This window comes from Aplidium turbinatum, chromosome 4 (genome assembly GCF_918807975.1).
Source record: "Aplidium turbinatum chromosome 4, kaAplTurb1.1, whole genome shotgun sequence".
Lineage (NCBI taxonomy): Eukaryota > Metazoa > Chordata > Ascidiacea > Aplousobranchia > Polyclinidae > Aplidium > Aplidium turbinatum.
In genome coordinates, this window is record NC_137475.1 from 28,056,263 (window position 1) to 28,083,248 (window position 26,986).

Sequence of the window (26,986 nt, forward strand, 5' to 3'; positions counted from 1 at the left end):
ACGAGCGTTGCCAACGAGTTTTTATTCAATTAAATAACTTCAACGTTTAATAACGACTCATCCTCATTGGGTTATACAAGAAATAACACAACCGGTCTTTGGTATAACCCCAATCTGAAACCGATCTCAAACCTACCAGCACAAGAGCTGAAGGCGATAACCACTCGGCCGGAGCTGGAGTTAAACTGCCTAGCGAATCAGACACTGTGCACATTCCCACCTGCAAATAATGGAGTGCTTCAGGTACAGAGCTGGTGTGATATGTGTGGACAACAATCGAAAAAATCCTTGGGTTTCTTTGTCAACGTATGTGCCTTCATCAAATGCCTCACGAATCATTGGGCCGTACATGCTTTGACACACACTGGTGCGCAATGAGGGTGGCAGGCCGGTGAACAAGCGATCGGGACTCACACCACCAGTTCGATCCCACAAGTAGTAATAATAGTTGAGTACCTAGATAAAAACCCTGAGATTAATGAAACATTTTGTCAACTAACTATTAGTTCGGATTAAATCAAGATCTTATGCATTGGAAAGGAGTTCAGTTACAATTATAATGGTATAAAGAAATAAAACTTTGCACGATTGACAAACCAACTCGATAACAAGTTTAACAAAGGTTAATTCATCGTTCTTCTAGACACAATCGTTGACTTTCGTACCTGCTTTTGTGTTTCTTTGCTTACATCGTAAACATCGAAGAACTTGAGAATATCGGATAGCCTGTCCTTATAGTGGGCACGTCTGGTGTCGTCAGTCTGCACACTGGCAGACATGCCGCCGAGAATGTACGAGTAATACACAGTGCCGCAAACCATGACAATTGTAGCAAGAAACATCTCCAACGGCTGCCTGGAGTGGATGTCCCCATAACCAACACACACCAGGGTTGCAGTTGCCCAGTAGAAGCTGATTTGGTATTGGTCGGATACGCTTCCAATGATGTCCAATGCTGGGAATTCTTTATTCACAATGATGCGTCCAATCCAGCTTGCCTTTGAGCAAAAGCTTGGAATCCCTGAAGCCGTCAGGGTTATCATGTCAGGGTCCGATTGATATTCGGTGTCGTACTGCAACAAAACGATAAAAGGTTACAGATAAACAAAGAAATGTATTCCTACTTGGCATGCATGCAATCGGTGACAAAATGTTAAATATTTTCCGCCTCAACAACACAACTGAGCAACAGCACGAACGACAAAATGAGGCAACACTTGCTCAACTGTTGGAAAGTGTGGTTGAATAAGGTAGATTTCGATTCAGCAGATCTTTATAAGTACGTATATGAAACTGCAAGGATTAACATCAGAAGAAAAACTTTCTCGTTCCTAAAATTAGTATTGAGTTGTATTGGAATATGAAAGCTAGGAAACTCAAATGCTGGTAGAAAGTTTAAAGTAGTTCTGGAACGTTCCACGCTATAAAGAAGGTGTGGAATACGTTTATTCTAAGAATAATTACGTTTCTGGTTGTCGGTCGAATAGCAGAAACAAATAGCAGGCAAGCAAACCAGTGATGGATGAGGAGTCCAACCATGAGGCTTCGAAACGACTTCAACCAGCGATTGAGTTCACGAATACCAGACAACCAAAAGGTGAAGTAACCAAAAATCTGCAATTTTACAGTCGTTACAATGGTTTTGTGAAATTCTTGAAAGATATTCTTACTTGCAAAAGTAGTAATAGTCACCTTCACGTTACAACCAGAACAATTTTAATGCAGTCAAATACCGGGATAAATGGAAAGAACTGTGCATGAACGCATAATCCTTGAACAATGAACATTGAACAAATGAACAGGTATGGTACACGAAGAAAAAGAGTCGTTTAGATTTTCTTAAAAGTGTGAACAGCAATTAAAAACGATGTTTTCAAAGCACTTCATCATGCACTATACTGAGTCATTCCATACCAACTCAGCCACCCATGTATTATATGGCATCTCTTAGATTTGACTGAAAAGTTGTCATACTAAGCCTGAGGTTACCAAACGAACAAATCCTAAGTTTTAGACTAATATCTCAAACGGTTTGCCCATGGTAACCGTTTTAATTTCGAGCTTATTGATTGAAGGGAGTACTTTTTCATTGGTAAGAAGGTGTAAAAGCATCATTTTGACCATAAATTAATGGTCAACAGTGTCAGCATTCAATGTTTATGATCACTTAGCATAGTATCTACTTATTATCATTATTTTCATGATAAATCATTGTTGAATTTTCGCTGACCTACATTATAGACTTGAATTTTTTTGCCAAAAATGACCAAAATGTTACATTTTAAAGACATAAAACTTACAGTGAAAGAGTTTGATAGTCAAAGATTTTATGTCATAAAATGAAAGAATGATTGTATGTGTCTGGTATAAATTCCAGCACAACCATAACATTCTAACGCGGTCATTTTGGACTCTAAACATAGAGGTAAAAAAAGGGCCATTTCTGCCTGATAGGGTTTTCAGACCCCCATAAGATCTCTGTTAATGGCACCACAACTCCCAAATTCAAGTTGGCAGAAGAAAAGTTTCCAAATGTTACAAATAATTAGGTTTTAGAGAAAGTTTAATTGGTGTGGGTGTTAGAAGCATTTGAAAAATGAAAAAAAAAACTTGTACGGGTAAAAAACCAGGATTTTAATGACCCACCTAACACCTATACATCAAGAGATGTTGCCTTTTACTATTGATTTGTGTAGTATAGTTTATAATGAACTAGCACAGCAATTTTTAGTTTTTTATCGCAATTAAAATATAAGTTATGGGGCTCTGCAAAATGGTTAAAATTGCTATTTGTTACCCCCGAAGGTCAAAAATGAGGGTAACTCCCGAAATTCAAAAAATTGCCATGAGCAAACCGTTTGAGATATTGAACTAAAACTTAGGATTTGTTTGTTAGGTAACCTAAGACATAGTATTACAATTTTTCCGCAAAGTCTGACAAGTACCATGTACGAGATATTTTCACATTGGCTGTTTTCATATGGAATGACTCCACTGCCTAGTCAAATTTATGACATTTCTTGGTGCACATATTTTTATAATTTGTCAAAACATGTCAAGCTTTTGGTTTTAAACCGAACGTTTGAAAAATCACTTTCGCTACAGATACAGTAAATCAATAACAAAAAAAAAAAACAATATGAATTTGAAGACACACATCAACCACAATGATCACTATCACATGTGCAAGATGCAGGAGAACAAACACATGACAAACCTTATATATTTGAAGCACTCGATTGAGACGTAGAATGGAGAGAAACCTCCATTGTTGCTCTGACATGGTTCCATTGAACTGGATGTACAGGATTAGTTCAAATGGAAACCAGGATAGAAAATCAACAAGAAAACTGGTTCGGAAATAGTGGACTGCCGTGCGTGTTGGGTGGGTCACCAAGATGGCTTGTTCGTTGAAGTAAGAAGTATGGGCCTTAACGTATTGGTCAATCAAAGTAAAACCGTCGAGGGAGTATAGCAACAGCATGACAGAGTAGCTGCTTGGCACGAAAGCAAACTGCAAAGAAACGTTGTTTTTATTTTTTAACCCCTTGTTCATAATTTATAGCAATATTTAGTCGAATCAAAAACAGACTGCAATCGTTTATTAAAATATTTGATATTGAAAAAAAAGCTATTTGGTAGTCGAATCATGACATCATAACTTTAAACAAACATTACAATTTGGAAAGTACCTTTCTCCCACAAATCAGCAGCTTACCTGAAACGGAACAATGATCAACGTGATGACAATCAGAATGCTCCGAATCGTTTCGTAAACAACGTAAGAGATGGACGATGGATCGAAACCCACCGGGAGTAAAAAAAAGGATAAGAGTCTTTGAACCTTGGTTAGCTTCATGGCGCGATCTCGTTCACCGAAGGCGTTGAGCGGTGAGTAGTTGCGACGACGTTCTGTGTACATCTTGATGCCTCCTTCAACAAACTCTGTCTTATAGCGAACAGCCATTGAATTGCTGAAACAAAAAGGGGACATACTCTGTTGCGTCAACCTTGCTTTGTTGGCCTCCATTGTTAATACAGTTGATAGCAACATATTCGCCACAACGCAACATCTGTGAGAAGGTTTAATTGACACTGTACTCCAGTAAAAATAAAGAGGCACTATAAATTGTATTTATGTTTCATAAACTAAAGCAAAATTATGTCAAAAAAAAAATTCTAAAATTTAGGATAAAAATTAATGGAAAACAAGTACTTTGAACCCGTGGTCTAGTATTGAATACAAAACAGTTAGATTTTTAGTAAAAATATTTCAAGTCACTGCAACAACAATCCCGATTCGGTAATAAGCAGAAACCATGGCAGGAACTTAGGTGAAGAACTAGATTCTCCGGGAATGTTTCGAAAAGTGTTGAAAAAAATTAAACAAGCTTACAGTTTTACATTAAGTAAAATGTTGATCGTTGTTTAAAATGCAGTTTTCCAAAAAAAAAAAAAAAAGCTACAGACTAACTATGTTTAACAAGCTGTTGATAACGGTTGTAACAATACTAAAAGCAAACTTATATTCTCATACAATAAACGTCATGAAAACGTCACCAGAGTTACAACATTCATGTAATTTCCTGCATTCCATACTTCACAGCCTTCTGAACCTTGCCAAGATATTATTTTTAAAAAGTAACATACTCTGGCGACTTGTAAACGGTGTTGCGGACTGCAATCGCTTCTAAGATGCGTTCCTTGTAATTCAAGTCTTCTTTGACTTTCATCATTTGAGCTTGGATCTGTGGGAAGGATTCGAGCACTTGATCTACGTCATCACGATGCAACACCAGCAGCTCGCAAGCAGTCTCGGCCACAATCGTCCTCGGGGATGCGCAGCCAAATAGCATCTAAAGAAATTCCGTCTTTGTTTACTTTTTCCAAATAAATATAGGAAAAATAGTGGCTCTTCAAGGATATGCTGTGGTATTGGCACTTTTGTGTTTTCATCAGCAGGCAATAGCTTTCGGTAGTTTTAAAGTTGTATCGACATAAATTTAAGTACAAGAGGCTTTCCAGCGAATGATAACAAAAGAGGAACTTTCTGCAATGAAGGTGTGGAATTACATAACTTCCTCGTTTAGGGCATTTTCGCAAGGAGATACTCAATAAATACAATGACATAACAACACAAACGATCCAAAACGAATTCTGTTTCACTGCAACCACTTCAACATGCAAATCAATGCCTGCATGGGAAATCGGTTCAGATTTAGAATCAAATGAACCACTTTTAAGCCATATTTATTATTGCATAATTATAAATGGTAAGCAATGAAATTGGTGTACAAAAGCAGTAATTACAGCAATCACTAATGCCATAAAATTTACCTCACATTCCCCAAAATAATCCCCAGCAGTCAATTGGTCTAACTTTGTATCCAAGTCTTCGGATACGATGATGCAGTGACCCTGCTTGATGATATACAAGTTTCTTGACAAATCGCCCTGGATCATGTAAAAAAGTAAAAACTTATGAAGTTTTAGTCAAAAAAGGACCGACCCTGAATTCTAAGAACAATTTGGTGCCGTTTTTTTTATTTTTTTATTAAAGATATCTTAGTATGATTTCTTTTTGTTTTCACGCAAAGCTTGGATTTTCTTCAAAGACTGGGCCTGCAATTTAAACAACATGTGTACCACAACGAAACCACTTGACTAAATAGGTTACAACTTCATAAAGCTGCAGGAACAATACCGGCACGTTGTCCGTGCTGGTTGGTTTCAATGCGGCTTTCACTTTGCAAAGTCATGTTGCTACCACGTCGGCTCCAATGTGGTATTTCCCTTAGTCTTTTCTCACAAGTTCAAACAAACGTGAGCAAAACACGTTCACACCACGTTTTAGTCGATCCCATTCCCATATAGACAACGCATGGCTTGCAACCGACGCTGCGGCGACGTGGCTTTGTGACATATACAAATTATACATCATGTAGAACGTGAATACCATGTTCATTGGAATGACACAGGCCGGTGAAACCACGTGCAAATCAACGTGGTTTCCGTGTGCTCTAAAAGTGGTTTTGTTTGTTGAGTACGTTTAAAATTAGAAAAACCCGCTTCTCACCTCATAAATAATCATATCCCCTTCAGAGTAATGAAAGACATGAATGTAGTTGCACAACATCGCCACAAAGGCGGGATCAACGCTGTGAAAGAAGGGAAGGCAATCCACAAACTTGTTCAAGCTTTCAAAAAACAAAACATTGTGAAGAAGTTCAGACAACTCTTTCCCTATGGTCTGCTTTCCAGGTATTGCCGTTCCTGCGTATCTTTCCCACTCAATCCGACGAACGTTCATCACGCGGTGTATCAAAGCGTCTTGAACCTATCAACAGAAGAATTATACTTATCGCGATTTGTAGTTCTCAAAATGTTTTGTAGCAACAGCTACGTACACTGAAACTCATCTCTAAAATATCGTAATCAGACCCTATTGCACGTTACAGCAGTGAGTGCAATCACAAAACAGTAGATACTTGTATGCCACAAACCAAGGGAGGCCAAGACATTAGTCGTCACATCTGATCAATCGCGTGTGGTTTCATGCTGACGGAAAATTTGCAAAAATGCGTTTTTTTTAATATACAGTATACTCAAAAAGCACAAAAAATGTTTAAGCTTTCCTCTAATAAAGATAACTGCAATCATTTCTAGAGTTACAAGGTCTAAAATTACTCAAACATAACCTACCGCCCACGACGGTTACTATGCAATGAATACAAATCAATTCAAGCCAGTCACATGAAAATAAATTGTTTTAACTTTCATGTCAATTGTTTTTGTGGCGTTTTCACCTGTGACAGATTTTTGTGACGATCAATAGGCCTAGTGAGGTTTCATCAATTTTAGTTGAGTTGCCTTAAAAACAGGTTGGCCAGCCTTGTGCCCTTTCCATATACGATAGCTAGCAATCGAATTTCCAATCGAAAGTATTTTACTACATCTAGTTTATTTGAACACTTTACGAAATATAGATATATAACGTTTAATGTTGTTGCCGAGAATGTCAGTCCTAGTCCATTTAAAGATAAAATGATTAAAGTTACCAAGTTGACGACCAAGTAATTCTTCGTGTCCAGCATAGAATTTGTGAATTCAACTTGAGCGGCTTCACTATTGGAGACTGTTGAAGCAATCACAGCAACAAGCCAGCCATACATGACTGTGCCAATTATCATTGTAAGCAAAGCAAAAACCCTTCCTGTGGTAGTACTGGCGGTAATATCTCCGTACCTGGTAAACAATTCAATTACTTTTGAAGTTCAGAAAAATCATTGAACGCTCTCGACAAAAGCATCTTAAATATTGGACATACAACGCTCCGCATACAAGAACAATTCCATACTGTAGTCATGTAGAGCATGGACAAATATTAATATAAAATAAAAAGTTAAAGGCATAAATAAGCCACAGGTGGACTCACAAAACAGCACACAACCGAGTTGCATGTCGCACATAGGTTGGTCTAATTACATCACCATCAGTCCATCACCACCCTATCATTGACGCCACAATAATGTTACCACTGTGACACCAATAGGCAATAAAGAAACATATTTCAGTGATATGGAGATATATGAGTAGACTTAAACAGCCGCCAAAGTTTCTTTAGTCTATTAATACACTAAGGTAACGTCTACTCCATCACCTATACTAATATTCTGCTTTTTTTTTACAAATTAAATGAAATCGATTTTTTTAAAACAGCCAAGAAACTGTACATCATATTCACGAATCTACAGTACACATTCTACTGTGTACAACAAAGTTTGACTTTGTGTAAAAATCACGATCTAGAAACAGTGACGTTACTGCTTTGCAAAACAAATGTAAATAGTGAAGTACAAACAATTGAGAATAGTGCTACAGAACCTACATCAAACACCATCTATATGACCATGATACACTAATACTAGTCAGAGGCAAAGCGATGTACTCACCCAGCACTGGTCATTGTGGTAGACGCCCAGTACATTGTCTTGACGTAGTCTTCATAATGGTTGGTCAGATACGAAATATCGAAAACCCAGGCCCAAGAAGCAAACTTACATTTGTTTTTGATGTTGTCCACATCACTGCAACAATGACGTCACTCGAAAGTGAAATTATGATGGCGGTGAGTGAAAGAAAGTTATAAAAAACGTAAACCGTGAGCACCAACGGAACCCGCAATTGGAAATAGATCACGTGGTCGAGCCTGCTATGCCAACCGTCATATAGACTGTAGTCAAAATTTGTATTTGAAGTCAGTTGTATCTTATTGACGAAACGTTACAGTAAAACGCTGACAATAGTTCTCATTTACATACTATAGCGTCCGAGTATATTCATCAGAAGAATGTATACAAATTAAGTGCCTGATCAACAATTTCTTTCAATCTTCTTTACGTCACATAGCGAAGGTCTCATGCTATTTATCTGCAGGTTACGAAGACCAAGGTGTGGAACCGCCTTACACATAAGTCGACCCAAGCCATTGCTAGTTTTGGTAATAAAGCCAACTTTTTACAAATTACTGACAAAGTGAATGTTTGTACCTTTGAGCAACGTATCCACATGACCACCAGTAGAAGAAGCAGGCGCACAAGTGAGTGATGGAGTAAATGTAAACCAAGAACTTGATCGACCGAATCCTAACGATCTTCACATTCAAGCTGTATTCCCACCTTGTGAAGGCGTTCGGAACGTAGCGGAAGAAGTACAGCACTCGATTCAACCGCAAAAAGGCGATGGCGTGATACGAAACAATCCGCGAACAACCGAAGAAAGGAGCGAAAATCTCCAACGGAAGTATCCCAAAGATATCCAGCCAGAGTTTATTCCATTTGTTGTAATTTCCAGCAATCTCTTTAAAACTGGTCAAGAAACCTAAACAATGTTACAAACTTGAAGAACAAAACCAGGCATTGACGAATTTTGAAGCTAGCAAACACTAGTTGTATATAAGTTCAATGCTCTTCTCTGGCAACTGTTATTTGTTTTCAAATCGAACGGGTCATCAGCTAAGATAGTTTCTGAAAACATATTACTGGAGTAAAACCTACATAGTTGTGTGGAGCCTAGCGAGTAGCATCATTACCAAGATGACACAGTAGAGCCAAACTATTCGGGTCGAAAATTGACCTTCAATTAAAAAAAAAAATTCACTGCACATCTTGGCGTTTGGTGCTTGACCAAATCCGTCATCTATCTTCAGTTTGTCTTTCTATAACACGGTAAGAAAAACCACGACACAGAGTATCGCGTTGAACAAATTTTTAATTCATCACAAAAAACAAACTTGTTACTGTCAAGAGTGACCTATAGGACGTGTGTCTCAATCTCACTATTAAAAAAAAAGAAAAGAAAACCAGTTAAAATTGAAATAATATAGAAGTTTAGCAAAGTTGAAAAAGATGAATATGCTGACTATATTTTTAATTTCAGGCTAAAATAGGTTTGTTGCGTACAGCCGCTAATCTTAAAATAGTGTTCTGGCCTAAAGACACCAACCAATTCACTCCAGCCCATGAACAGATGTCATTAGACCACCCAGGAATTTCCGAATGAGACAAGTTAAGAGTGGTTGCAGGAAATGTTAAAGATTATGTAACTCATCTATCACACGCAAGAACAATTAAAAAGCTTAGGACGTAAATCTGTGGTTACTAAATCTGCGGTTTCACTGACAGACCTTCAAAAACTTTTCACTAAACCAAAGTTTCTATTTAGCACTGATGGACGCTTTAGAGTTTAGACAGATCGATGCGGAGGCAGGGTGTGAAGGCGATTGCGGCACGTGGAGGTGGACCTGGCCACCTTCGGTGACGGGATATCACCGAATTAAAGCCGGCTTACTGCTACTACTACATAACTATTAACTATGCTTTCATCTGTAACTTAATTCAAGTTTTAGTTCAACTTTTCGCGCTTACCATTAGCAGTGAATACCTTGGTCCGGAAGTTGATGCAGATATTCAAATAAAACGGGACATCAATGATTAGAATAGAGAGAAAAAAGTGCACCTGACTCTCCTGTGTACCTGAACTGAAAGCCACTCGACTGATGTCATACCTCGATGGCAGATAAACCCTTGTGTGAAAAGTAAGTAACAAATTTTAGGCACCGGCAAGACACAAAATTTTGTGAGTTTGTTATTGCAGAATATTTGAGTTAAACAAAGTGGTAAACATTTTTGCTACAATTTGGCTGTGCTGTCGTTTTTTGATCATGGTAGGTACAAAGTAAGTAGACACTAACGATTCCTATAATAAGAGAATTTAACAAGCCGAAAGGATTCACCCAACAGTGGGTTTTCAAAATAATGAGCACTAGAAAATACTTAAGTGAACAACGAAAAGGCTCAGGCGTCACGACAATCCATGAGGTAGTTTTTACCAAAAGCATTTTCATCGCTTTTTCTAAAACATCAAAATGTAACCACGAAATAAACAAGCTCAAGGTGAAACCATGATATCTTTTCCAAGAATTGTGAAACTGGCTCAAAAACGTGCATTTCTCTGAACATCTATTCAATGTGAGTCAGCCAGCAACACTTCACTTCAAGGGTTAGATTCTCGATACTAAGACTAGTTTCTTTAACTATGAGTTTGTGACAATCATGGTTGGACAATATTGCTGTCACTCGACTATCACATATTTCTTTATAAAATGCAATAACAAAGACAAGGAATTGAATGGACCCGATGAAAAAGAAGAATCAAAAGAAAACGAAACCGGACAGGATGCAATTGAAGAGAGGTTCGATGTTCTCACAAAGAGCAGTAGTTCTAGTAGCAGCAGTAGGTCGCATGTGTTCTTACATAGAGCATCTCACATACTGTATGGCATAACCAGTGGTCACTGGTCACTACTGATGATGATGACTCGAAATGTTGAATGCTTTGTATCTAATAGCAATATTTCATATCAACTAATAATTCTAACTCTTGAAAATTGTCAACTTGTAGCCTAAAACATAATTTAAATGAAAACTATTTTAACTTGACATGTGTTATGTTGTGGCTGCAACCACAATGTTGTTTGTGAAACAAAACAAAGATTTTACTCACTGGTAACCCGAGGATTGGTTTCCTAAAACTCTCCATGCAAAAGGTCCCCCAATCCGTCGCAAGCACTCGACTGTCTCATTAAAAGGCCACGGCTCACACTGAAAGTATTGCTCGTTCTGAGTGATGTTGCATGAGTCAGTGGCCATGTATATTATGTCCTTTCCAAACAGATCGTCATCGCCAGTGTATGTGTAGAGCTTCTCTAGTCAATATGGAAACCACATAAAGACATTGAAATTTTCTGCCTAGTATTGATCAACATGAAAGCTGATGTCAAAGTGCTTTATACTAATTCAAACAAATCAAATATTTTTATAATTTACTCGGCTAATCTGTATCATGAAGATAAGGATTTCCAATCAGAATAAGTACATCTAATCTATGTAATCCAGATCAACGCAATCGATGGAGCAGTTGTTTTATGAATGAGTGACTAGCACCAGTTGCAAGCCAGATTAGAAGCAAAACAGTCATTCATAAATAGTATATTCATAAATACAGGGTGTCGGTCACGCTTGGATGAATTGTATATTGCAAAAACTAACTACTTCTTAAAAAATGAAATGTTTTCACAATTTTTTACCTAATTGAAAGAGCAATGTGTCTAAACATAACGCACGTACAAGATATTTTAGTTATAAAACAACAAAAACATGTTAAAATAATTACGTTCTCCTGGAGTGGTTGTAAAAAATGCAATGAATGTTGGATAGAGGCCGGCAAATAAACTGACGATGAACAAGAGATTGAGCCACAATTGATAAAGTCTTCCGTTAGGATTGATGATCGTGAGCTGAAATAACCGACTTCTCCAAGTAGAAAAATCCTCTTCCTACAAAGCAAACGCTGCCCTTAATCGACTAATCTGCAAGAACTGGTATTAAAATCAACATACAATCTAGATATATATAAGCGAAAGTTTTCGGCTACACATATAGCTCTTATCAAGCCCAAATGTTTCTTTGAACACTAAAGACAACGAATTGCACACTCATTTGAAATTTGAACATGAAGCAAGAGGTCAAGTTAACTTTCAATTTTCTAAGCTTAAGAAACCCGAACCCGACCTTAAGAAACAAAAGCACCGAGGATTGACCGGGAAAACTTTTTACGTATGAAATGACAATCTAGCTGTGGCGTTAAACTTGTGAATATTGCTTGTTAGTAGCCAATGTTTCTTAATGTTCTATGAAATAGCAAGACTTGATGTATCTTGGATAAAAAAGTTTTAAGAAGACTTATTGATCTCCTGATATATATCTCCAAGAATTGTGAATAGTTTAAGAAACTGTTATATACTAATAAGATTTAAAAATACGTTTTCTTTCATTGCAAGTGCCGCTAAGCCAACGAATGTTTATTTCATCGACTTGCCGCTTATTCAAACCATTAACATTCATTTAATACTATTTCCTTACAACCTCTTCAGCGTCATCTCCAACAGCTTTGTTAACGATTTCATAATTGTCTTTAGTGACACGCAATTCCGTTCCATCCGGCATAAACACAGACGAGCGCTGTCCTTTTCCCTTGTCGCCGTGGACAACGTACTTAAACATGGAAGGCTTTCGGTCTGTAAATAAGTTGAAGGCCTATAAAGCAACGTTGTTTGAAGAAGGAATCATGTTTTAAATTTTGAAAGAAACACACGAAAGCTCCATAACCAAGAGCCCTCCAGAGAACAAAGTCAGCCACGATTTCGCATTAATAATTAAGTTACAAAATATGTCCAATCTTGTAATCTGTTTCACTTCACACCCATCATACTTGCGGTAAAACCTGGCTGTGCATTAAACAGTTTTAGGAGTACACAACTAATACCGGTTATACCTGTATAATAGATTAAGTTTCGCTTTTGACAGCATGACCGTTGTTTATTTCAAAAGTATACATACAAACGACCTGTTTTAGCCTGATGTGGCAGTAGTAGCGGTAGATGCTGTGGTGTCGCTGTTGTAGTAGCGGTTTGCACTAGTTTTTGTAACACAGTTTCTTAATCATGTGCAAAGGATACACTTGTGCAATAATACTGATTACTTACACTGATTGTGAGAATGTGGCTTATCATGAGGAAATGGGACACGAGACAAATTCATTCCAGAATAGTCAGCTGAATAAACGGTAGTCATGCGTCGTTTCCTTGCATCAGATTGTTCCAGTTGCCCGGTGTATAATTTGTCACCAAACACAGAGAAGTTTTTGAGGCGATCCCTCACGGCGTCAGTTCGCCTATCATGCAACAGGGATCAAGATAACTAATCAACAAGAAAAAAAAATGTGACAAAACATTCTACGTTTTGCAGCCAAGTGTTGATGCTAATTCATACAACATGTTTTAAATAAAACAACTGGGCATCAAGAAAAACAATCAGAAAGCAGTGATGGAATGACCTCCGGCTCCGACTCAGGCCAAACTCCAGCTCCGGACCGGAGGTGATAGTGGCTCTGGCCGGGAGCCAGAGGTGTGTGTGCAAGCTGTGTGTGTGTTTGTGGTCAGGTTTATAACCTTGAATCAAGGATTCATAGTATAGAGATGACCAACTCGGCTGGATATCTGACAAGCGGAGTGTAAAAGTGTTGCCAAATATTTTTTTTAAATTTTTAGAAAAACTAACTGTTTGGCATTTTTAAAGAGTAGTGCTCGCCCAAAGCTTGTCTGTTTATTTATGGACAAGTTTTGGGCAACTACCGGTACTACTTTAAAAATGCCAAAATGAAATTTTTTTCTAAAAATTTAAAAAATATATGGCAACATTTTTACACTCCGCTTGTCAGATATCCAGCCGAGTTGGCGATCTTGAATGAATCTTCTTTTTTTGTATCATTGTAGTACTGCAGTAATGCAAGAATAGGCTACACGGTACACATGTTACCTGTAACATTGGTCAACAAGCAGCGACCAAAAAAAATCAAATTGTCAGATTTTTTTCAAAAAGGTGTAATCTAGTACAACCAACACAAAATATTTAGCAGTACATGTTGCAAATTTGTAACACTGAGTTATAATTAAACAAAAGAACACTTGAAGGTATTTTTGTTTTGTTTTACTTCGTTTACAAATATTCATTTTACTTTCACACTCATGTATTTCCCAGAAATAGGCGTTACGGGTAACGTAACATTGATATAATGGAATCAGGATGTTAATTAAAAATCTTCAATATCTTAAAAACAATAATCATCGGGTGGATAGAAAACTTAGCCAAATTGTAAAACTACCCAAAAGTTTACTCCCGAATGGATCCTTTTAAAGGATCCTACACATTGCCATGAGGCACCTTTTTTGGTACGTCGGCCAGTTATAAACCAAGGAATCGCAGTAGTATATTTTTCGCCCGACTTCACTGACTTGGATTAATGCGATTGGCAGTTCGAAAACCTTCGGTTGCAGCGTAGTTTAAATTGTAAATACACTCTGTGTTTGGAAAAATTTTATATGGATAGTTAGCCTACATATAGCAACCATTGTAAACCAAGATGATCCGGGTGTTCAAACAGAAACAGGTAGGGTTTGTGACACCGAAGAGGAGCGACGTATTAAAAAATGGTGAAGCGTTACTATTCCCACCAAAAAATCTATTTTCATTTGTTGCTATTGTGTCTGCTTGTGCGAGAGCAGGTTTTGTAGACCTAATAAAATGGAGAAATTGTCTATTTGACTGAATGTGACATGAAACAAAGACCAGATCAAACTGAGATTGCTACAAACATATAAAGGCAAAGAAAGTATACACATAACATGATAACACAGTGAAAGATTGCATCTAAAATTTATTTTTTACGTTAAATTTAATGAATCGTCTAGTTTGTTCACCGTTCACGTTGTGAACTTTAGTAGACTTGAGTGAAAACAAAATCAAAAGCATAAGTAGGCCTACACCCTTTATGAGTAGGCTGAATTAACATATAGATTCACGCACACTACTGACGCCTTTGTAAAAGAAAAGTGAGAATCACTGCGCTACAAACGTAAGCTTTCCTCACTGATTAGTAAAGTCACCTACTCCAAGCATCCATGGAAGTCTTTATGGCTGGGTGGGTCCATCGGCCATACTCTACCTGGAGGTGAGCATTTCCGTCGAGCAGCTTCAAGAAATTTGCCAGCAGCTACAAACATTCAAACAATGTATAGATACATGGGAAAATCAAACTTTGATAGTTACTACTTTGATTTCTCAAAAATCATTATTTGAGCGCTTTTAGTGATAAAATAAAATAGATTTCTATAAAACCTATTTTTTTCCAGCCATTGTTTTGTTGCATTTAACAGAAAAATTAAAATTTGCGCTCTAAAAACGCTCCCTCACAGAGTAACAAAGATCGAAGCGCCAGTAAACTAACAACTACATGATAGCTTATTGTTAATATTTTTCATAGTTTATGAGTCACGGTCAGCTACCCAAGTTCAAGTATGTTGATGACTCCTGTACAACCTTCCCCACTACACGTGGGTAGTTTCAAAGGTAACGTTGCCTCATATATAACAATTGGAGGTGTTGCAGACGAGTCAAAAGGACATCTTGTTTGTGACCAGACAATGTCGGACCACACATGAGTGTAAAGATCATAGAGCATGATTGTGACGGAGTTCTAGTGCTACCACGCTTGCCACATAACCCCGACCTTGCATGATGAGGTTTTCTCAAGCTTATGAAGGACGAGTTACGCGTGTAGAGCCTTCTTCACAATTTTGCGGTCTTCAATTTAGTGGAATAATGAATAGGTTTAAGATGGACTATTGTCGTCTAGTGATGTAATAACCTCCAACTCTGACCAAACACTGGCCAATTTTTTTAACGCCAGTTCCGTGCCGGAGATGGATGTGCAAGCTGTGTTCAAGTTTATGACCTTGAATCAATCAAATTTCAGGGATCATTGTGGTACTGTAGTAATGTAAGTTCGGAACGAAAAACAGATTCACATCTTGTAATAGTTTAGCTTAGTTTACACCAGAAGAACGTATCATGTTATTTAACTAAATGCCTGGTGAACTACCTCATTCAATGTTTAGCAAGAAACACATGTTACCTGAAACATTGATCTTAAATGTAAGATTGAAAACGGGATAAATAAAGTCAATCTAAACATCTTCAATACCTCAAGAATATTACATCGGGTAGATAGAAAACATTGTCGAATTCGAAATCTATCCAACAGTTTGCTCCTAATCCTAAATAAACCCTTTAGTTGGTCATAAGGCACATTCTAGACTAGAGCGCTTGGTGAGAATGGCATAGCCTACAAGTGCTCGGTAAGCACATTGAAGTATACGAGATATTACCAAAAGCCGGTGTAACGGTCCAGGAGGGTAGCCACTTTAACAAGTCGAAATTCTGCCACTGAAATTGATTAGAATGAAACCGCCAACCAATCATAAGCTACGGTTTAAGTGACGTAAAAAATGGCAAAAAGAAGATCATAGAAAGCAAATTAAGTGATGGATTTTTTGTCAGCTGGTTGGCTTAGGGGTTAGGGTTAGGGATAGAAAGTAATAATTTCATTGACGCGTGTTCGATTCTCACCACTGCTATTGCTCTTTTTCTTCTGTAATTACCAAATAAAGTTCAAAACAAGCATTAACTCTCTGGGTGAGTGCTAGAAGGGTCACAATTGGACAATAGCCTCTTATAACACTTTCTGATTGGTTGGCGCTTGCATTGTAGTCAATTTCAGTGGCAGAATTTCGACTTGTTAAAGTGGCTACCGTCCAGGAGTGACCGCAGTCCAAGAGTTACCAGGGTTGCCAAATAAAATTAATTATTTTTTTTATAAAAATTAGTGAAATTCTTACTGCTCAAAAAGTTACATTGACCATTTTTAAGCATTGATTAATCTTAAATGAAAAGGTGTGCATTAGTTTGAGAGCAGCTACTCAATTAAACTTAGTTGTAAAATTTTTGTTTTTGTATTGCTTTCGGAAGCGCCGGGCAGCTGTGTTAATTTGTGGTCTGACGTCATTTCTAGACTGCCACGCTGCAGCAGCACGGTAACTTTTGGACCGCAGTAACTCCTGGACCGTTACACCGGAAGCTCCAATTCTCTAGCCGGAACGTTCTTCCTCAAAATGTTGCCTTCATTACATCACTATCTTTGTACGTGGTTGTTCATATTTTTTAACGTGCGAAAGGAGGTATTGTTGTTACAACTACTCTCATATGACATGCTGCTGCAAAGCAAGCGATGAAAAGTTTCACAAAGATGCATCAAATATCACAAGCCTCACATTCAGGATAAAGTGAAATCACGTTTCTGAAGTCATCTTTACTGAGAGCAAAAACATCGCAATTCGTTCTGCACTTGATCGAGTTGATTCGGGGAAGGTCAAAGACCAGCATGGCCTGACCAAAGAGCTTTCCAGAATGCATTAGTGCCACGACCGTTTCATCCCCGTCATCCAACACCTACGTATATTCGATTGACCTTTAATGAACGTAGATATGTCGACAAAGCAAACGGACTTCACTAATGCTATCGACGTGAGTCTCTATGGCAACAATCTGTACTCCAGCACTATCCAGCACAGTGAAACCATTTTGGTAAAACCACCTTTAGATTTTATGTGAGAATACTGTGCGAGTGAGCGTGTCACATAAACAGACCAGCCTTATCTTTGACCTTCTTTCGCTTTTCTCATGTTTGGAATTGGTAGCTTTGAAACGCGTAAGGTAGGCTGTCACGTAGTTCAACACATTGATATAAACAAAATACAAACCGTTGATTTCCAGAAATTTTCACACAGCAACTATTTTAATAAGTTAGTGGCTGGGTCCGAAATCTTCTATTTATTTGTCAATAAAAACGTTATGCGTAATAATATAATTAACGTAAACAAAGTTTACCATGTACTTTTAAGTATGTTTGATTTACACTGATAAGTGATGAGCATGAAAGAGCGGTAGTTATGTTTTGTGGAAAAGAACCTCCCATTTGGGTTTTTGGTCGCAAGCTATATCAACACAGTGAGGGTCAATCGCTGAGTGATGTCAAAGACGTTTGCAATACACAGGCACAATTTTAGATCTGACCTATTTGAAGACTATCATTCAGAATTCTTAGGATTCATATCGTCTACCTCCACGTGGTTAATCCTGGTAACTGGTTTGGTTTTGAATCTTTATCCTCGGACGGACAAAGCCTTGACAGGTTATTCCTGGTAGTTTCGCATACTTGTAAAGGCTTTTGACGCAGGGCCGGTTACCGAGATTGGCAGAATGAAGTTTCCGATAGTTGAAATCTTGTTGCTGGGAAATTATTCCATCCACTAAGTGCCGCTGAATGTAGAACAGTCCTGAAATGCGTTGATCAAGCGCGCAGCCGCACACCCCGAGAACCGAACCAGTGCCCCATGATCTTGAGTCGTGTGCTTAACCACTGAGCTAACGGGGAAACTTTCCCAGGTTGACGACAACAACCAGAAGCAGAAACACTTCAAACGAATAAACAAACGATTCAAATAATCCTTCATTCCGGTAACGTGTTCTTGACCACAAATTTTACGTTCAACATACTCTGCGACTACTTATGAAGCCAAATAAACCACAAATTGAGTCACTGGAGTTTCAAATAAACTGAACGTCTACCTCAACAATGCCATGGTGCAGGTAGCACATTGTATCGGATATCTCGCCAGATTTTTGAATAAACTGGTTTTCTAGAAAAATCATTGGCTTTGAAACTAAAGACAAATTCCTGTGGAACGCATCTTCGGTATCATTCAGCAAGTCAGCCTGAAAGATTAACGACAAACTGATCAAATTTTACCAATACAAGGAAAACGACGTTTCGCATAGCTCTCAGCAAAAGTATAAACCTGCCCTCAAGAGCATCAGTATCCTTGGTTTTATTGAAACATAAAACTTTAGAACACCATGCACAATCAACTTCAAAAGAATTAAAACTGTGGCTGCTGTAATTATTCACATACTGTAGATACCCATTATTTAAAAAGAGAATTTAAAAGGCACCTTTTCAGGGTTTGCAAGATCACAGACTGGTTAATCTCAAAAGCTCTAACAACTTTTCACAACAGCTACAATGAAACTAACCTGCTGGAGAAATTTGTCAAACCTCGCTTCCGCAAATCTCGCTCTTAAGCATTCTGGCAAGATATCAAGAAACCCGCTTGTGAAGACATCCTCCCCTTCCCACCTTCGCCAGATGTAATCAAAGAAATTCAAACACAACTCTTTCACTTCTGTAGAAACTCCCATCCGATTCTAATATCAGAATAAATTATCTCACAATTGACCGTAGTTACAATGACACCACACGATTTCCATACTATACTTTACACTGCACCAGAAGCTTTCGTATTTTGCAACGGCACTGACTGAGCGATAGACCTCATACAGTTGTGCAATGTGCAGCGCTACTACGTAAATAGGTCAACCAACTTTTTAAAGTAACCATAAACTACATTGTTGTGGAACCGAGCTACGAGAATCCTTTAAGACTGGTTTACCAATCACTCTCAACCTTTTTATATGCCGATAGCAGGACATATTGACGGGGCCAACATGGAGGGAGACTATTGGCCGCAGCCAATTTGTCGCGGAAACAACTCGCCGCAGGGTAATCTCATGACGAGACCATTGGGCTTAAACTTTATTCTTCATTGAACACATCTAGTCTTGTTCAGATGCTTTTATTAACCAAGGTTGAATTGATGTAACTGATTTTTTAAAAACATAACCCAGGTACCACCAAATTTTATTTGCTTGATCTGTATAATTACTACTGTACAGTACAGGAACGCCTTTTTGTTGCTAGTGGAGGTGGAGTTCAGAATTAAGCAAAGTGAGCCGTTTTTGAATGATTAAGGACAAAGGTAAGCTGTATTTTTGTGAGTTTTGTATTACTGTGTAAAGCTAGCTTGGAAAGTTATTTCTATTGCAATGATATCTTTACGAGAGGAGAAAGTGTGTTAGGCCAGAAACGCAACACTTTTGCCAAACCGGACAAAATACTCTGCTCTTCTGTTTTTGAAACTTTCTTACTGTGATTACACGATTTCAAACTCTGTGTAGCCTACTTGATGTAAGTCACATTGAGGATACCTTTAGAAGCCAGAAAGCAGACAGCTACCGGAAAATTATGCCTACGAGAGAGTAAGTTAGGGTTTTTGATTATCACTTATTTAAAAAAACAAATCGTAAAGCAAAAGAAAAAATAGTTAACTATTTTCGACAAATTAAAATAACTTGATCTACGGTATCCGTTAAATTTAAAAAATCATAATTGCCTGCATAAGTGACTCATGGTTCGTTACAGCAGCTACAATATATTCTTGCAACAGAATAGCTCTAATAACTTCCATGCAGATTCTAGTAGGTTTGCTCAGCTTTTCAGGGTATGCCGCAAATAAAACAACCTCTCACATTTTTAAACACTTATTTATGCTGTGTTTTTTTGTATGTATCAGATACGTTCCTAAAATGAAAAAATACATGCAAATTACCACTTCTTTCTGAAACGCTTGGTAACGATGGACAAAGCTAGATCTTCTCGCATCAATGTTTGTGAGCATTGACGTCATTCCACCCATAGTCATGCCAAACAAAACCGTTATACCTAAGGATGAATGACCAATGTTAAACTGCGTAGTTTTATACTTCCAAATTCCATGGTGGCAGCCCAACCTTATGCTGATAGCCAGAAACAATACAATATATAGCAGGCTACATTGTACTTTTGAGGACTGCAAAAACTGCTTTTTTTCTTTGAAGGACTCAATTTAGCTGCATCGAGCACTTTATTTGCAACTGCTGTATCTTTATTTCTGGAATAAGCATGAATTTCATTACAACAATAGAATTTTAAGGTTACACACGTGAAACACACGTTACATATTTTCTTAACATTTTCTACCTTACCTTTTTTACTGGTAATTAAAATGATAAAACTACGGCAAATCCATTGGAGCAAAACCACTACAAACCGTTAACAAATCCATAAGAAACAGTCTACCTAGATACAGCAAAATTCATCTAACTCAACATGTAAAGGAGAAAGATAAAAACATCCAGTTCGGAGAATCGTCGAGTTAAAAATTCGCACGAGTTTTCCACTCAACCATGCGTATTGTTTGCTGATTTGTTTACGTAAGATAGCCTATAGGCTACATGAGATAGGTACTGGTAGATAACCAAACCGTAATTTAAACTTCACGCTTAAAAATAAGTGAAGATTCATTACCAGATAACACCGTAGTAAACTTTAGATATTTCATTTTGCAAAACTAGATGTTTAAAATATCGCGTCAGGAATGAGATTCTGCGCAAAACAATCGACAAAATTGAAAATAAGCCAAAACACAATTCTGTGCACTTGATCACTTACGGTATAAAAACAATCACTTTTGCAATTATTTTTCTCTAAAAGTTTCTGTTCTTTGTAGCTCTATACTTTCCACCATTTCATTGGAGCTTGTAATTATTTTAATAAAGTTGTTCTCGCAGTGCTGCGTTCTTCAGTGAACTTTGTGTTTTTTATCTCTTCCCTTTTACACCTCCTAACAACGCCATATTAACATTACAGCTCCAAAAATTTTCCTTAACATTGTCGAAAATTGTAACTTGCAACAGCCTTGCATGCTACACAAACTAGCTTTCACAAGTAGGCAAAGTAAAACTTGCAATTTCAAAGCTAGAAGAGTAAAAGTGGATAACTGTGTAAAAATATACTTTGAAGAATAGCCGCAAATCTATTAGCAGAGTGACGTTCAGTCATACACCGAAATCGTCGACTTGAGCCAAATTTCTTTAGTCAAGATCGCAAAAATAGTGTGGAGTTAGACGAAATATCCAGTTAGCTGGGTTGGGTATGTGCAAAACATACCCAACCCATGGGCGTTCTGTTGGGACCAGAAAAAAGTCGAGTAAGGATTGTCTATGCCGGTAGTTGATCGGTTGGGATTGATGCTGTTTTTGCTTGTTTATATTTATTTGTTTTGTTATTACTGTTATGTTAATTTTATAATCGACTTGAATATCATGTCAAGTATCAGCCTAGCAAGCAAGTCTTGTAGTGAGGTAGATAACCCTGAAAATACTTCATTTGGTGACACAAGCATGAAAATTGGCACACACGTACTTTGGACGATGTAGATTTCAAAAGTTTAATTAACCAAACGAAAATTCAAAATGGCGGCCCGTGGCGTCAAAATTCAAAATGGCCGCCATTCAGGTCCTGGACTGACGTAGGAAAGTTGCTTTATGAAAGCAATGTAGATGTGTCTCATTTCTTACAACCTTGAAAATGTTACTTTTAAGACAGTATGAATGATTTAAGATGGTATTCAACAAAAACAAGTGTGTAACGTACTATGGACAGAGAAAGGGTTTCACAAATTTGACAGTCAGGTGTGCAGAATAGTCTAAACTTTGATACTTCCACCCAAACAGACTTAAAATACTTTCTTAAAAAGACAATTCATGTACAGTCAACATTTCTGTTATCAGTTATCACTACTGAGTACGTAAATCATGTTCATGACAATGATTCACATGTAAATAATATCTATTCATGGTCACAAGGACAGGAACATATAGTGAAGTGCATGGTAAATTTGCATTTTTACATTTACAGCTTTTGCATTCTTTTTTACAATTGCATCGTCTTAGTTCTTTACATGCTTCGGCTACGGGGTCTTTTCTTGTCGACATAATGTCCCATGTTCCCCCATCTCCAGATTTCCACCCCCAGTTACTTGGAGATGGCAATTCTGGACTCCTTTCCAGTGCTCGTCCCCAAATGTGTCCGGCCTGATATGCTGCCCGAAGTGCATGCAATTTCAGCGCATCTTTTGTTGGTGGAATATTATTATATTGTTTATTTTTAAGTGTAAACAAAGTCATTCTTGCAATGTCTATCTTATCATCAGTGCTACTTTTATCATAAAGATATATCGTGAATTTTTGAAGGATCTCAAAATCTTCTGCATTTATTTCCTCTGGACACTGACTGAGCTTCTGAAATGTTGGCGTCACATCTGGATACACTGACCACGTTGCAAAGAACGACTTCTTCCCCTTTCCTTTCATGCCTGAACAAGAGTCACAGCCACTATAAAGGCATGAAAGAACAACAGCCCTTTGCATTTCTGTGGACTCAGGACAGAAAATATCTAATGAATAGGAATCCACCTTCTTTTGTTTTCTCTCCCGAAAGACATCCAGAGTTCGTGAAGTCCATCCTTGCTCAAGTTTTCAAACAAGCCAATTCCAATAACGACCACATCAATGTCATTAGCCAGGATGGCTGCTTTTTGTATAGTTTCGTACTTGAGACCATGATGAAGATGAACAAACATTTTGGTATCGGCTTCTTCTTGGTTTGAGCTCAAATTGAGCAAAGTGGGATTGTCATTATTAGTAACAGCTTTTTCATTCTTGGAAGCGTAAACGATATCATTCGGTGGCATGAATTCTTGGATGGAATCAGCTAAGAATGGATAAAGTTCTTTTTTATTATCTGTATTTTGCAAAAAGTTTGGCCAGTTCTTTGGGACTCTCCCATCTCGAGTAACTCTCCGCCTGCTACCATTACCCCTCTTTATACGAGCATGAGATTTGATGCTTCCGTCCTTGTAAGTGTCAAACACAACATCCGTTCGTTTGTGCTTTCTGGCATATAGCTTAATTTTCTCTACGAAGTCTTTCTGGGCATATTCACCAAACGTATGATGTTTAGGTGTAGTAGAGTGTACTAAACATGCTCCATCTATCACCATCATGTCTACATCGTCCAGTAAAGCAGGTTGTGCAGGTACCACATTCTCTAGGCAACCCATTAAATCTGCTTTCTGTGTTTGGTAAAGATCACCTCCTGAACTTAAAGCTGCTGGGAATCGTTGGTTTTCATGGCTAAAAAATTCAGGCAGATCAACTTGTCGGATCTGGCATGAAATAAAGAGCTTTGAAAAAAGGCTGCAGTCACTCTTCAATGTGTTCTGCGATTCCAAATATCCCTCCATCTCCTTTCATAATAGCATTATTCTGTTCATGGGCTTGGTCAATAGCAATCGCAGAATATTCTCTGTTGGTCTTCTGAATCACAAACTTCCCTTTCATGAACTGCTCATAAACATCAGGAAATTTATCTTTCAATGACAACATGTCAAGTAGGTGTATGGTCAGCCACCTTGAGTAGTGAGTTCTGTCACCACTAAAGAATTTTGGAAGGAGTATTGCCAGAGCCTCCTTGTATCCTGGAAAATTTCTTTCCCGGAGAGTGCCCACAAACCCCAGCAATGAAAGTTCCAGATTGAATGCAGTGTACCAGTAGTTGAAAATTGGAAAGTCATCCGCTTTCCTGGCGCACCATTCTTTGAATTCCACCTCATTGTAAATCCAGCCTGGTGTCTCCACTTCTTTCGCAGAACGCATCAATGCATACAAACTACACGCTGTGACCTGGTGGATACGTCTAGTCTTTGCTACATTGGATGCAGAAATGAAAGATTTTGCTGTACCTGATGATGCTACCTTGGCTTCTTCAAGAGCAGTTGTCCAGCCACTACCTTTCAGAAATGTACCTAATAGTTTTAATGCAGCCATTTCAATGTGAAGACCACCCATGATGATGACCAAGTTGCCGTATTCATCAGGCCAATACCATTGCACTTGTTTAGATAGTGCAAAAAGAGGTTGGTCAGCTGTAATGACTGGTGTTTGAGACGGATTAAGATACGACATAGTTTGCTGGACTTGATCCATAACATGCTTTATTGCAGACACACTGTCTGCTTTATCTCTCAAAAGTGGTGAAATGCACGAAAAGCTGACATCGAATTTGTGATTTTGCATCTGTGAGGCATTGAATGCGGACCACGTTGCTTGCAACTTGTCATCATATTCTTCAGTGAGAAGTACGTGGTCTAACCAGTTGAACTGTCTGTCAATCAGAAATAAAGATGGGCTAGGTATTTTCTGTATGTCATACGCAGGTGGAAGTGGTTGTTTAGCGAAAAATGCAAGTTTGACAACCGTGTACGAGTCAGGCAAATCTGGTATCTTCTTTACACCTCGGATAACTTCTAGTTTGTTCTGTGGTATTCCACCAATCTGGCTTTGAAAATGTGAAATACTTGGTTCGTGGAATGAGCTTGTTGCTGTTGTCGCCGAAGGATTATGGTCAATGTTGTCAACTGCCGACACAGTAAAAGTATCAAACTTGAGCTTTGGTGGGCAAACGACACCTATCTTTACAAATCTGTTGACTGTTGCTTCTCCGAGTTGGGTTGAGATCTTTAAAACTCTTTCATAGCTGATACTAAGTCTTGCTATTGGTCAAGGTTAACATTGTCGTTTCAGCAGCGTCAAAAAGGAAATTTTGTGCGTTACTCTTGGCAGCTAACCAATAGTTACGCACAAAACTTCATTTCTGACGCCCGCGAAACATAATTATTTGTAATAATTGACAAACCAACAATCAGATTTTACTACAAATACCACCTCTGTTTGCTCGAAAAATTTACTCTGGTGACTTTCGAGTTGGACCCCTACTTTTGTCTCTTTTTAAATACACTGAATTTGAGGGTGAACAGTAACGAGGGATTTTGCTGAGACTATCATATTTTAAGTAACATATGACCACCCTTTTTTCGCTAAAAACACTAAAAAAAGTTTTTTTCCCGTTTTTGTGAAGATTTTTAATGAGATGTACAATCTGAAATCATAAACACTGGCTAAAAATGTCACAAAAAACATTTTCAAGATTGTAAGAGATAAAATACACCTAAATTGCTCTCATAAAACAACTTTCCTACGTCAGTCCAGGACCGGAATGGCGGCCATTTTGAATTTTGACATCACGGGCCGCCGCTTTGAATTTTCGTTTGGTTAATTAAACTTTTGAAATCTACATGGCCTAAGGTACATATGTGCCAATTTTCATGCTTGTGTCACCAAATGAAGTATTTTACGAAAAATCTAAAGTTATCTGCTTAACTATTGTTGTTTCAAGAAAATCTTTGAAACGTCAATCATGTCTTCGTGTTGATAGTTTATTACGTAACTTTTACAGAAATAAAGCTTGCGTTTACTTAAACTCATATCTCTCTTTCCACGGAGCTGGTGATCCATCAAATTGTACAAAAACAATTACATTTTTAGCAATTCTTATTCTTTCCCAAATACAAGTTTAAGTAATTGCTGTCAGTTTTTAGACAAGAAACTGGGTTTGCAAGTGCCTGACTTATAACAGGGCGCCAAAGTATCTGTATTGTGTTGCTTTAGAAACGCTATTTTTTACTTTCACTTCTGTAAAAAACAATTTTATGCCATCTTGTGGGCTGAAAATTAATCGGCGTTTTTCATCATCCATTTAAACGTTGGCATAGCATGACCAATGTTAACTCAACGTATAAATGTCGTTTGTCTGTATGTGACTGTAAATAGTGGCTAAGCGTGTTATCTCTTCAGAGCCTTTTGCCGCATCTTGAAAAATGTTGTATCAACGTTAGCGAATGATTGTTGTCCGCTTGCTTGCTTCAACCAAGGCATATTATTTGAAGCAATTTTTTCTTCTCGTTGTCTTTAAATAACGCACCTTTTCTGTGTTTTGCTGCAATAAGAGTAAAAGCTTAGCAAAGCGAACGCTTGTCTACTTGTGAAAACATAGACGAGCAATTCTCTTGAGTTTTGTATTAGCTGCATTTTTTAAAGCGAGCTGTTCAATCTTAATTCTTCAGCATAAATTGAGAAACGTTATGTTAAATATTTCTTGACCATTTACTAATTGTAAATTTTGTATTTTATTTGAATAAGATGCACTAGTAGAATCAATTGCTGTATGACTGTTACAACTTTATTATCATTTGGATTATTATTTGTACGGATTTATCACTTCAAGCCCTGTTGCTGCCTCGGTGAGTCGACTAAACTGTTCCTTACACCAGCTCTATTTAGGATTGAAGCATATC

At 37.8% G+C, this 26,986-nt stretch overlaps 1 protein-coding gene across 1 annotated transcript in view; it reads right to left on the reverse strand.

Moving 5' to 3' along the window:
* LOC145769028 (uncharacterized) overlaps positions 1–26,986 on the reverse strand; it is a 46,024-nt gene that overhangs the window by 15,839 nt on the left and 3,199 nt on the right. The window contains exons 4-24 of the mRNA XM_082580626.1: positions 20,522–20,634; positions 19,110–19,280; positions 18,645–18,791; positions 17,288–17,465; positions 15,069–15,171; positions 13,106–13,293; positions 12,486–12,637; positions 11,734–11,896; positions 11,065–11,266; positions 9,927–10,084; positions 8,550–8,880; positions 7,953–8,087; positions 7,059–7,245; positions 6,077–6,337; positions 5,338–5,454; positions 4,651–4,856; positions 3,719–3,974; positions 3,218–3,514; positions 1,465–1,614; positions 666–1,073; positions 221–456 (exon numbers count right to left, since the gene is read on the reverse strand). Of these exons, the coding sequence (XP_082436752.1) occupies positions 221–456; positions 666–1,073; positions 1,465–1,614; positions 3,218–3,514; positions 3,719–3,974; positions 4,651–4,856; positions 5,338–5,454; positions 6,077–6,337; positions 7,059–7,245; positions 7,953–8,087; positions 8,550–8,880; positions 9,927–10,084; positions 11,065–11,266; positions 11,734–11,896; positions 12,486–12,637; positions 13,106–13,293; positions 15,069–15,171; positions 17,288–17,465; positions 18,645–18,791; positions 19,110–19,280; positions 20,522–20,634 (4,159 nt within the window). The remainder of the gene's footprint in view (positions 1–220; positions 457–665; positions 1,074–1,464; positions 1,615–3,217; positions 3,515–3,718; positions 3,975–4,650; positions 4,857–5,337; positions 5,455–6,076; positions 6,338–7,058; positions 7,246–7,952; positions 8,088–8,549; positions 8,881–9,926; positions 10,085–11,064; positions 11,267–11,733; positions 11,897–12,485; positions 12,638–13,105; positions 13,294–15,068; positions 15,172–17,287; positions 17,466–18,644; positions 18,792–19,109; positions 19,281–20,521; positions 20,635–26,986) is intronic.